The 11,941-nt window shown below is 60.9% G+C and overlaps 1 protein-coding gene and 1 non-coding gene across 2 annotated transcripts; one reads left to right on the top strand and one right to left on the bottom strand.

The window, feature by feature from the left end:
- The first annotated feature begins 678 nt into the window (after window positions 1–678).
- On the top strand, window positions 679–9,846 carry LOC140645592 (antigen WC1.1-like). Its single transcript, XM_072849050.1, is given in 17 exon segments — window positions 679–945; window positions 948–1,076; window positions 1,079–1,427; window positions 3,061–3,369; window positions 3,597–3,911; window positions 4,492–4,688; window positions 4,690–4,819; window positions 4,901–5,191; window positions 5,541–5,855; window positions 6,328–6,390; window positions 6,479–6,793; window positions 7,214–7,249; window positions 7,538–7,675; window positions 8,403–8,498; window positions 8,914–8,997; window positions 9,209–9,361; window positions 9,590–9,846. Coding segments are annotated over 17 exon segments (3,444 nt in total).
- A 1,366-nt stretch (window positions 9,847–11,212) lies between these two features.
- TRNAA-CGC (transfer RNA alanine (anticodon CGC)) lies at window positions 11,213–11,284 on the bottom strand. Its single transcript has one exon. It is a non-coding gene; the product is annotated as a tRNA-Ala (tRNA).
- Between the last annotated feature and the right edge of the window lie 657 nt (window positions 11,285–11,941).

Genomic DNA, 11,941 nt, shown 5'->3' on the forward strand with positions numbered 1-11,941 from the left:
CTGAAGAGACGTAAGCAGGCTATTGCTGCTGAGAAAGAGCTGACTGAATCAGCTTCTTCAATGTGTCTTTAAGCTCCTGGTTCCTCATGCTGTAGATGAGGGGGTTCATGTGGGTTATTGTAGTTACTCTCTTTGTGGTTGTTGGGTTTTTTGTTTTCATTGTGCTGTCCTATGTGCAGATCTTCAGGGCTGTGGTCAAGATCCCATCTGAGCAGGGACAGCACAAAGCCTTTTCCATGTGCCTCCCTCACCTGGCCGTGGTCTCCTTGTTTATCAGCACTGGCATGGTTGCCTACCTGAAGCCCCCCTCCATCTCCTCCCCATCACTGGAGATGGTGGTGGCAGTTCTGTACTCAGTGGTGCCTCAACTCCTGCCCCAGGGGGTCCCGCAGGGACCAGCCCTGCACCCACATGAACAGCGCTGTTGTCACCTGCACACGTAAGGACTCGGGGAGGGGTGGTGAACACTGGGTGAGCTCCAGCCTGAGGGGGGGCAGGTTGTGCCTGTGGAGACAAGGGAACTGGGGTACCTCTTCCCACAGGCTGGCAGAGAGGTGACCTTCCTGGGGCATCCGAGACAAGGGCAGGGCAGGGCTGATGCCCAAGGACAAGGAGGGGGCATGGGTTTGGAGGGCTCAGTGCCATCATCCTGTTGCACCACAGGGGATACAGAAAGGCATGAGGGTGGAGGATGAGCTGGGAGATGCCCAGGGCAGGCTGTGGTCCAGGGGAGCTCAGGACCTGGGCAGAAGCAGCAGTGTGTGCTTGGGGGAGCTGTGGTGGGGGCAGGTCTCTTCTCAGGGTGCTGGCTGGGGAGGAGCGGGTGCCTTGGTTGGGTATGAGCCGGGGGTCAGTTTGCAGGGGGCCATTGGGGTGGAAAGAAGTGCCAAAGTCTGTGGGGCCACAAATGACCCAGCGGGGCTGGAGCTGGGAATCCCCAGCCTTGTGCAGCCCGTGGGGATAGAAGGGACCCTTGCACTGCCCTGGGGACAGCCTGGAGGGCAGTGGGCTCCCACCCTGGCACCTCTAACTCCACCAAAGCAGGGGCTCCCCCAGACCCACAGTGCTGGGGCTCGGCACTGTCCTGACTGGTCCTGTATCAGTGTTTGAAGGGGCTGTGGACGTGAGGTTGGTGGACGGCAACAACGACTGTGCTGGGAGAGTGGAGGTGAAACAACAGGGCCAGTGGGGGACCGTGTGTGGTCACTACTGGGACATGCAGGATGCTGCAGTGGTTTGTAAGCAGCTGGACTGTGGGTCTGCTGCTGGAGCTCCTCAGTACGGAGGCTTTGGGCAAGGATCTGGCCCCATTTGGCTGGATGATGTTGGCTGTAATGGCACCGAGTCTGCCCTGTCTGACTGCCCACACAGAGGATGGGGTGAAAATAACTGTGTTCATGCTAAAGACGCTGGAGTGATATGTTCAGGTAAGGGGACAGCCTGTTCTCCACCTTTGGGTCTGGGACAGGGGACAAGGGACCTGGCTGTGCCTTCAGGGTGCAACAGGCTAATGCCAGAGCAGGGCCCGGTGTGGCTGGTCGAACTGCTGAGCTGGGACTGTCATTGCTGATGAACTCGGTCCCTGGGGAAAGCCCAGTGGGAACCTGCCCCAGGGTGCCCCTACCCTGCTTGGCCCCCGAGGTGGCTCAGATAAATCCCTCTGCCCTGCCCTGATGTGTCTGTTGGTTCCCATCCTTCTGCTTTTTTTCAGCCAGGAACCGCCTGGCAGCACCGAGGGCCAGGTTCCCCCATGCCAGAGGTGCCAAGAGTGATTCATGCAGCCACCCACAGCCTCGGAGAAGGGCATGTGATGGATGAGGAATTTATGTAATGCCCCCTGGCAGACAAGAGTTCCTTGTCCCAAGCAAAGGTATTGCTTGGAGAGGAGGAGTGCTGGGCTTGGGCAGAGGAACAGGGTGGCATGTGGCACCTCATTCCTCTCCCAGGGTTGCCCCACGAGATCCTGCCTATGGGGAAAAGGCCCGTGCAGGAGTGCTGACCACCTGCCCATCCTCCCCTGTCTGTCCCAGCCTCTGGCTGCCTGTGCTTTTGGGTTTGCCAGCGCTTACTGGCTCTCCTCTGTACCTGCCCTTGCACTGGGAGCTCATATAAGCCCAGGGTTTCTCTTCTGTTCAGTCTCCGCCATCTGCCCGGCTGTTGGCCAGGGACATGTGTGCCCAGCAGTGCACTCTGGTCATGGCTGAGGACCTCTTCCCCGGGCAGGCACCAGAGCGGGAGGCTGGCACAGACAGTGACCACACGTACAGCCTGACTGTACCTTTGCCCTGTGACATGTCCCATCTACCAGCAGCACCCCAATGGCCCAAGACCCCCCTGGGAACAGGGTATGTTTCTGGCAGCAACAAGCGGTTCCTCATGCCTGACCCTGATCTTGGTGGTGCAGAGCAGGCTGCAGCAGCCAACAGCACCTGGGCTCAGTTCCCTGGACCCCCAGTGTTGTGGGTGCTGCAGTGCCCAAGGTCTCTGGGGTATCAGCAGTTTGTCTGAGAGATTCCTGTGGCTGTGAGTTTGGGAGAGAAGCAAGCCCACAAGTGCTGTGCTGATTTCTGAGGAGCAGCAGGAGGGCCCTGATGTGTTTGTGCACCCCCTGAGAGCAGCAGGCGTGGTCATGGGTCAAAATGCCTTTGACTACCTTGGAGATCAGATGGGACATGGTCAGGGGACTGCCAGAGGGTTGTGCAACTCTCAGGGGACTTGTTTGCTCCGGGATCTGTCTGGCTGGTCAGAGGGAATACCCCTACTAAGGACGTACAGTGATCCATGACGGGGACCCTTGGACAAGTATCTGCAACTCACAATTCAGACCCAAAGGCACCAACATGGCCTGCTGTGGGTCTGCGATAGACACATACCCTTAAGTGCTGTGATGGTGTAGAGAAGGCGTGCAGGGACGCCTAAATGTGTTTGTGTCACCAACACTCCCCCAACAGCTTCCTCTGCAATGTGCAAGGGGCCTTTTGGTCATGGCTTGCTTGGAGATGATGTGGGAACGTGGGCATTTAACTGCCAGAGAGCTCTCAGTGGTTTTGGTTTTCCCAGGATTTGTCCGGCTGGTAGAAGGGAAGAGCCACTGCTCAGGACGTGTGGAGATCCATGACGGGGACCAGTGGAAAACTGTCTGTGATTCCCACTTTGGTCCCAAAGCTGCTGACGTGGTCTGCAGGGAGCTGCAGTGTGGGGTGGCCCTGCCTGTAGCTGGGGCAGCTCACTTTGGAGAAGGGGTGGGTCCCACCTGGGATGGAGAGCTGCAGTGTGTGGGGAATGAATCCCTCCTCATCTCCTGCCCCAGGGGGTCCCGCAGGGACCAGCCCTGCACCCACATGAACAGCGCTGCTGTCACCTGCACACGTAAGGACCCAGGGTGGGGTGTTGAACACCGGGGCTATGCTGGGGCTTGGGAAAGAGGGCAAGGCCCGTGCTGGGCTGGGCGTGAGGACAGGAGGGCTGATGGGTGTTCTGCAGCATGAAAATAGTGCAGAGGGAGAAGAAAGGCATGCTGTGCCTCTGGCCTCTCCGCCAGCTTCTGAGGGTACAACAGCACCAATCCACCCTCAGTCCTCCTCCTCTGTCCCCAGAGTACACAGGGTTCAGGCTGGTGAACGGCAGCACGGCGTGTGCGGGATGGGTGGAGGTCCAGGTGCTGGGGACCTGGGGGACCCTCTGTGCCTCCCACTGGGATCTCTCGGATGCCCACGTTCTCTGTCGTCAACTCAACTGCGGGTTTGCTGAGTCCATTCCTGGAGGAGGGCATTTTGGGAGAGGAATCGGACCAGTCTGGAGAGACTCATTCCACTGTGACGGGACTGAAGTCCACCTGGGACAGTGCCCAGTGATCACCCTGGGGGCCTCACCGTGCTCCGATGGGAATAACGCCGCTGTCATTTGCTCAGGTGAGTGCTGGGAAAATGCTGCATTGACTCCCTTTGCCCCTTGTGTGTGACGTGGACACCCAAAGCAGGGGTCCCATGGCAGTACCAGCCTGAATTTCTCCCTGGAGAAAGCCTTGCTTCCCCAGGAGCCTTCTGGAGGGCTTTGCCTGCTCAGGCTGACCGCTCTGCTGTGGGAGAGCTGAGGACTGAACGGAGGCAGGCATCTGCCCTCAGGGCAGCGGCTTAGGTCCCCGCGTCACTGCCAGGCCTGGGCTCCTGTGTTTTTCTCCTTTGGGATGAGCCCAGGACAGGGGTTTGGGGCTGTCCTCCATCCCTCTGGCTGCAGACAACTGCATGCCATCCCCACAGAGAGCCCTGCAGAGCCTCATCCCACCACCCAGGCAGGAGCTGCCTGGGTGACCCCAGCAGCAGCAGAGCTGGGTGTGAGCTGCAGAGCAGGCACGGGCTTTGGCCTGTCTTCTTGTCAGCACAAGGCTCAATCTTGTCCTGTTTGGTTGGAAAATTGCCCCTTGCCCTCCTCCCTGAAGGGTACCATGCTCCTCAGTGCCGCCGACGGCTGTGGCATCTCTGCTCTCCCCAGGCTCAGCCGGGTTTGCATCCCTGTGGCTGGTGGGTGGACAGAGCCCGTGCGACGGGCGAGTGGAGATCTTGCAGCGCGGGATGTGGGGCAAAGTCCTGGATGACCAGTGGGACGTGCAGGAGGCCAGCGTGGTGTGCCGGCAGCTGCAGTGCGGACAGGCAGAGGCAGCCTACAACCCCCCAAAGCCTGAGCGAGCGACGGGGCCCCGTAGGGCTGCGAGGGGTCTGGTGTGCAGGGTATGAGACCAAGCTGACCCTCTGCAACACCTCCCTGCCCGAGAGTGCACTGGTGGCAGGGGTTGCAGAGGACGTGGGAGTCATTTGCTGGGGTGAGCAGCACTGCATGGGCCCCCCAGATGATGGGTGGGCAGCCAGCCCCTGACAGCCACTGGGTTTTCTCTCCACTGCAGGGAGCCGGCGGGTCCGTCTGGTGAACGGGTCTGGGCGCTGCGCCGGGAGAGTGGAGATCTACTACCAGGGCAGCTGGGGGACCGTCTGCGACGATGGCTGGGACCTGTCTGATGCTGCTGTTGTTTGCCATCAGCTGGGCTGTGGAGGGGCGGTGGAGGCGGCCAGCTCTGCTCGGTTCGGAGAAGGCTCCGGGCAGATCTGGCTGGATGGCGTGACCTGCTCTGGGGACGAAGCTGCTCTCTGGGACTGCCCTGCCAGGCACAAAGAGGATGCGGGAGTCATCTGCTCAGGTCTGTGCTGGCAGCTGTGGTGTGAGCCTGCTGCTGGGGAGGCCAGGACGTGGGGAGAGCCAGGCATGGCCAAGGCTGTCCCTGGCTGCCTCTGAGCCCTGGCATGAGCCTGTGGACACCCATGCACGGGCACCCTCAGTCCCACTGGGGGTCCCTGGGGAGCTCAGCCATCCCCAAGTGTTAGCAGGAAGGGCAGGGGTGTCTGTGCATCAGGGACTTCTCTGTGCCCCTGGGTGCAAGGGGCACGTGCTGGCCCTGCCCCTGCCTGGCTGAGGGCCTGGGGAGTGCAGAGGTGTCCTGGCTCCCACAGCCCCAGACCATCTGTTCCCCTTCCTGCCTTTCCTCCCAGAGTTCGTGGCCCTGAGTCTGCAGAACAGTGACGGCTGCTCCAGGCGCCTGCAGGTTTTCTACAACGGGACGTGGGGAAGCATTTGCTCCAACTCGATGACTCTTGACACGGTGTCGCTGGCATGCAAGGAGCTGGGCTGTGGGGACGGAGGATCCCTGGAAACACACCTGACCTATGGCAGGGTGTCTGGCCCTGCGTGGCTGGATAATGTGCAGTGTGGGGAGAAAACCAGCTCCTTCTGGCAGTGTCCCTCCACTCCCTGGGACCCACAGTCATGCGAAGACCTGCGAGAGGAGATCCACATCACCTGCAATGGTAATTCTGAGCCACTCGGGCACAGTGTCACCCCAGCTCCTGCTCCCCTCTATGCACAGCCAAACACAGAGGGCCTTTTCCTTTCTGTGTCAGACCCTTCTGCTGCCGGTGGCACAAACGTGACCACAGCCACACAAGTCCAGCAGCAGTTGTCACCCAGGTTGCCACCCAGCAGTTGTCACCCAGCACCTGGGGGAGGCAGAGGCATCTCCAGGGGAGGTCTCAGAAGAGACCAGACAGGCTTCAGAAGAGACTCCCCTCCACAGACACGCTACTGCTGCTCTGTGAACCAGGGACCTTTAGGGGCTGAGCAATCAGGGTCCCCTCAGTCCTGCGCGTGTCCCCTGAATGACCGGGCTTCAGTTGCTGCCATGACCGAGATGGTACAGGGAGGCACAAGTAGAGCTCAGCCTCACTCTCTTCTGCACGATCCCACACAGCAGCCCCTTCACTTCAGTGTTTCTTTCTTCAGGGGCACGCCCAGAAATATCCCCGGAGCCATTGGCCCCATGCCCCAACTCCACGAGCTGCACAGGTATTGAGCTGCTCCTCTGTGTACCCTTCTTGTCTGGCAAGGCTCTGCCTGCTGTCTCAGTGCCATGGGAGGTCTTTGCCTTCTCCAGACAGGGAGAAGATTCGTGCCGTGGGAGGCGAGGACGGGTGCTCGGGCAGAGTGGAGGTGTGGCACCGTGGCTCCTGGGGGACGGTGTGCGACGACTCCTGGGACATGCGGGCTGCCGAGGTGGCGTGCAGGCAGCTGGGCTGTGGTCCTGCGGTGTCTGCCCTGAATGAGGCTGCATTTGGGATGGGGCAAGGCCCCATCTGGCTGGAGCAGGTGGAGTGCCGCGGGACGGAGCCATCCCTGCAGGACTGCTGGGCCCGGCCCGGGGATGGCGGTGCTTGCCGGCATAAGGAAGACGCTGCTGTGCGCTGCTCAGGTGAGCGGCAGGGCTGGGACCCCTTGCTGGAGTATTGGCAGGGAGCTGGGGAAGGCCTTTCACCCCCTTGGTCCTGGCATGGCCCCTGACCTCCTGAGAGCAAGACTGTTCCTGCAGAGTGCAGGAGCCTGGTGCCAGGCAGGGAGCAGCCTCGGTGGAACTGGGTGTCCTCTGGGCACTGCCCATGGGGCCCTGCAGCCCCAGGGCTATCCCCTGGGCTGCCTGTGCCATCCTGCCTGCCGTCCAGAGCAGAGGCCCTGGGCCCTGTCCCGGCCTCCCTTTCTGGCACTATTGGAGGGGCACTTTGGGTGGGATGTGTCAGGGACATCTACAGACACACACGCGGTGTGTTGGGGAGGAGGCTCCCCGATACCTGCACACCCACCCTCTCAGCCCAGCTCTCCTTTTCCTCCTCTGCAGCTACACCCAGGACAGCAGCATCCCCAACCCGAGCAGGTAACTTGTCCTCCTGCCTGAGGCTGGGTATCCCTGGGGCCAGGCTGTGACCCACAGCTGGATGGAAGGGGCTGCTTGCTGGGGTGGGAAACTCCCAGGTGGAGGCACTGGGGAGGTGGTGGTGGTGTCAGGGAGGGTTGCAATTTACTCAGCAGGGTGGAAGCTTGCCCATGAGTCCCCCCTGGGGCCCTCCACCCCCTGCTGCCTTGTGTGATTGAAGTCAGGGCTGGTGCTGCCCCCTCCTTTCCCAGGCCTGGTGCTGCCCCTGCAATGTTCTTGCCCACACAGGTCCCATGCGGGGCCGTTTGACCAGCAGCGGGAGAGTCTCCATGCCCATCATCATCTGCATCATCCTGGGGGCCCTCCTCTGCCTGCTCCTGGCTCTCCTGGCCGGGCAAGTGCTAAGGGCCAGGTCGGGACGCAGAGGTGGGTCCTTCCACAGCAGTCCCAGGGGGAGATGCCTCCTGGAAGGGCTGTGGGGTGCTGTGGGGTGTCAGTGAGAGGCACAGGCAGAGCTGGAGGGGATGAGACTGTGTGCTGCCACCTGTCCCATGCACCGCCCCATTGACTGCCTGGCCGTGGGGCACCAGCAGCAAGGGTTAGAGAGAGCTCAGAGGCATGGGGGGCTAGCACTGGGGCAAGGAGAGAAATGGCAGACTGGGGATGGCCAAGGCTGGAAGTGCTCTGGGTAGTGCTGGAAGGGGCTCTGGGGTAGCACAGATGACAGGAGGTGTGTGGGGCAGTAGGGTCCATCTCCGTGGTGTCAGGTCCCCATCCTGTCGCTCTGCCCAGCCCTGCCCACCCCATGGCAGGGCAGGGGCCCTGCTGTAGACCCATGGGGCAGATAGGGAGCAGCTCCAGGTGGAGAGGAAACATGGGAGCTGCTCCAGGGTCAGACAAGGGGGGCATGACCCAGGGGCCAGAGGACCATGAGCGCTGTCTCTGAAAGGATGATGCGAGGGTCATGCTGCCCATGATGATCTCCACAGCAACGTTGCCCTCACTGCGGATGCAGCAGCCGTGCCTGGACAGTGCAGTGGGGCTGCACTGTCAGAGCAGTCCTGGGCTGGCCCAAGCAACAGGTCTGGGGGAGCACAGTGGGATCCCATCACCCCTCTGCCTCTCCCTGGGCCAGCCCTGCCTCTGTCCCCAGGCTCCCGGAGAGCTCAGGAGCTCTTTCCCGAGGCCGTGTACGAGGAGATCGGTTACAGCCCAGTGTGGGAGAAGCAGGCAAGGTTTGGTCGCTCAGGTGGGTGTGGGTCCTCCCTGGAGGCACATCTGCAGGACCCTTTCCCTTGGCCCAACCCAGAGATGATCCACTGGAGCCCCCCACACTGTGGTCCCTGCAGCGCTGGGGCCGTGTTGTCTGTGGGGAGAGCATCCAGGGTGTGTGTCCAGGAGAGGAGCTTTTCCCGTCCCAGCTGCCCAGCCCCTCTGTTCCTGCCCCTGCACCCCATGTGACACCTGAGGAGTGAGGGAAGGGGCTGTCCTAGCACAGCTCGGGGAGCACCTTTGAGACAGTGTTTGTCCTGGGGGAGCCTGGTAAATTCCCCGCCCTCCTCCTCATGCAGCCCCAGCTCTGTGGGTCCCCCTTCCCCAGCAGTGCTGACCATGAGACAGGTCAGTGGGGCTCGCTCCATAACACCTGCTGTGCATCTCTCCAGGCTCCTATGCAGAGGAGTCCCTGACCCAGCTGCAGCCCTACCCTGGGGACACCGAGGAGAAGGATGGTCTGGGATCAGCACCAGGTAACGGATGCAGGAAGGGATTGGTCTCCCTGTAGACATGTGATGGACAGAGGTGTCACGGAGTGTCACCATCAGAGATGGGGAGGACATGGGGGTCTCCTGTGGTGCTGCCAACACCAGTGTCTCAGCCCTGTGTTTCCATGTGCATCGTCCCATCCTCTGCTCTGCAGGACATAACTTCTCACTGTAACCAACTTCCCTCTCCTTTCAGATGTTCTTGTTGTGCCTGGAGACGACCCAGCAGATGGCTATGATGATGTCAAGGAGGTTCCTGACTTTGAGGAGGGTGCTGAACATGAGCAGGGAGCTTGGGAAATGCCCAGGGTGCCAGAGGAGGGAGCAGGGCCCAGGGATGCACTAGGAGGTGAGAGGGAAAGATAGCGCTGCTGGTTCCTGGGGTGCCATCCCTGGTGCCACCCATGTCACTACCGTCCTGACACCCAAACCTCCTGGGAAGGGGGAAACTGCTGTGGGAGCTTTCCTTATAGGGACTGTGGGTGGGAGAAGGAGCCGAATGTGGTGAGGAGCAGGGAGGAAGGTGATGTACAGACCCCATGGGGTGAACTGCAATGTCCTGCCTTGCTGCTTGCAGGGGCCCGCCTGCGCTCCCGGAGAAGTGCTGGGGTCCCTGGAGCTGAAGGAGACACCTCGTCCCTGTCCCTGGGGAGCATGGGCTATGATGATGCTGAAGAGGTGTCTGTGGCACATCCCCATGAGGACACAAAGGCTGTGACACCGCAGCTTGGTGCACAACAGTCCCTGAGCCCCAGGCCAGGAGAGCCCATCCCTGCTGTGCAGCTGGGTGCAGCCAGGAGGGAGAAGAGCTCTGTGCAGCTGGGAGAGCTGTGAGCACCAGGGAAATATCTCCCTTTACCACCGGCAGCAGAAACCGCCTGGAGTTTCCTCTGTTTTTATTCCCACTTTTACACTGTGTGTCCATATTGGTTCTTATTAAAAGACTCTGAGGGCTTTGAGCCAGAGCTGGGGCTTGCCTGCCCAGGTGTTGTGTCACCTCCCTGAGGCTGATCACAGGGCACAGAGAACGATGACACCGTGGTAGGCAAGGGGCGCATCTCAGGGACAGCATGCTCGGGGTCAGGCTGTGGGGCTGTGAGAGCCCATGGTCCCTGGGATATAATCCTGCTGACAGAGACATTTCCATGCTGCTGGCCATGGGCAGTTTCTAGTCAAAATGGCGCTCTGGTAGGTGTCGTGGTGCACCCCAGCGGGAACATCCATTTCCTCACCCTCGGGTTTCCAGCTGCTCTTTCTCCCATGCCCTGCCTGGGCCACGCTGGTCCCCCAGTGCAGAGGCCCTGCAAGAGCTGCTATGTCAGGGTCAGTCCTGGGCTGTGAAGGCACAGAAGTGAGCCCTAAGGTGGCTGAGTCCCCTGAACAACCCAGCCATCCCCAGGGGGGATCATGGCCCACAGATTACCTCCCACAATGGTTAGGATGCAGCTCTGCTCCCCCCTGCACCAGCACAGGGTGCAGAGCCACTTTCTGGGACACACGCGCTGAGATTCCCTGTCCTCATGCTCTGCCAGGACCCCAGTCTCCATGGGCTCTTCCCACTCCTTGGGCCTTCGCAGACCCTGAGCAGTCTTGTCACAGACACAGAGCTGCCTTCTTCCTGAGCAGGGGCTGTAAGGCCCCACGGCAGCCCTGGGACCCCCCTGCTCGTGCTCCCCTTCAGCCCCCAGCCCTGCCCTCCTGCTGCTTCCCCAGGGGTGTCAGTTTGGGTTTGTGTCAGGGCAGTGTGAGGTACAGGAGGGATAGGAGCAGGGGGGATGAGGGCACCTTTCCCTCAGTGCTTTTGGAGGGCCAGGGGAATGGAGATAGAAGCCCCACACGACGTGTGCGGCAGCCAAAAGCCATGGCCTGGAGAAGAACCCATACAGGAGGATGCTCATGTGGGCACGTTTCTATGGCAGAGAAGATTTTGTGTCCCTCCCTTAAAACAGGTGCTGACAGGAGCGGAGCTCCGGTCCCTCTCCCTTGGCCAGGGCTTTCACAAGCCCCAGGAGCCATGGGCAGAAAAACCTCTTACACAGGAGCCAGGCCGTGAGAAGGGTTTGACACTTGGGCAGGATGTGGAGCCCAAATTACCCTCGCTGCTCCCACTGGTGGGTCTCTACATCCCTCTGGACCTTCCCTGAAAGGCTCCTCTGCTGCAGGCTGGAAGGCAAAAGCAGAGTGAGGGCAAAAGCACCCCTGGAGATGCTGGGCATTGAACCCAGGACCTCCCACATGCGAAGCAGGCGCTCTGCCACTGAGCTACATCCCCTTGACACCTGCCAGCAGGAGAGACACTCTCCTCCCATGATGTGTCTATGACAAGCACGGTCCTGTTGTCCACTGCGTGCCCAGGGACCCTCTGCAGAAAAGAGCACTTGAACCCTTCTGAGATGGGGAAGCTGGGACTGCCTCTGTGCTGGGGCCTGATCCTGGCACAGGGCTGCACTGCAGAGTGCTGCCCCTTCAACGCCTCTGCAGGGCAATGGGGCAGAAGGAGGCTCTTGCTGCAGGTGCTGCTCCCACGCTCTGGCCCACTCCAGGGTGGGTCGATGGAGAGGAGAAACCCCCTTCCCTGAGCCTCCTCTGCCACCCAGGGCAACACCCCTCTGTGCCACATCTGTCCCCAACTCCACAGCAGGAGCAGTGCAACAGGGTGAGGGAAATGCCCTGCCTGGGGTGAGGTGCCCGCAGGCTCCGATGGCATCCCAGGGCATGCCGTGGAGGGGACGTGGTGGCAGAAATCTTATATCCCCTTCTCCAGGCACAGGCCTCCCCCTGCAGCCCTCTGTTCCCCAGCATCCCTGGAGGTGACTTGAAGAGCAGGCTTCCATCTCCATGGGGCTGGGCATGTGGGTTGGGCTCAGGGACCTTCCCATTCCTTCAGCACTGATGACTGTCCTGGCAGCAAAGCAGTGCCCTGGGACAG

The sequence above is a fragment of the Ciconia boyciana genome, chromosome 35 (genome assembly GCF_034638445.1).
Source record: "Ciconia boyciana chromosome 35, ASM3463844v1, whole genome shotgun sequence".
NCBI lineage: Eukaryota > Metazoa > Chordata > Aves > Ciconiiformes > Ciconiidae > Ciconia > Ciconia boyciana.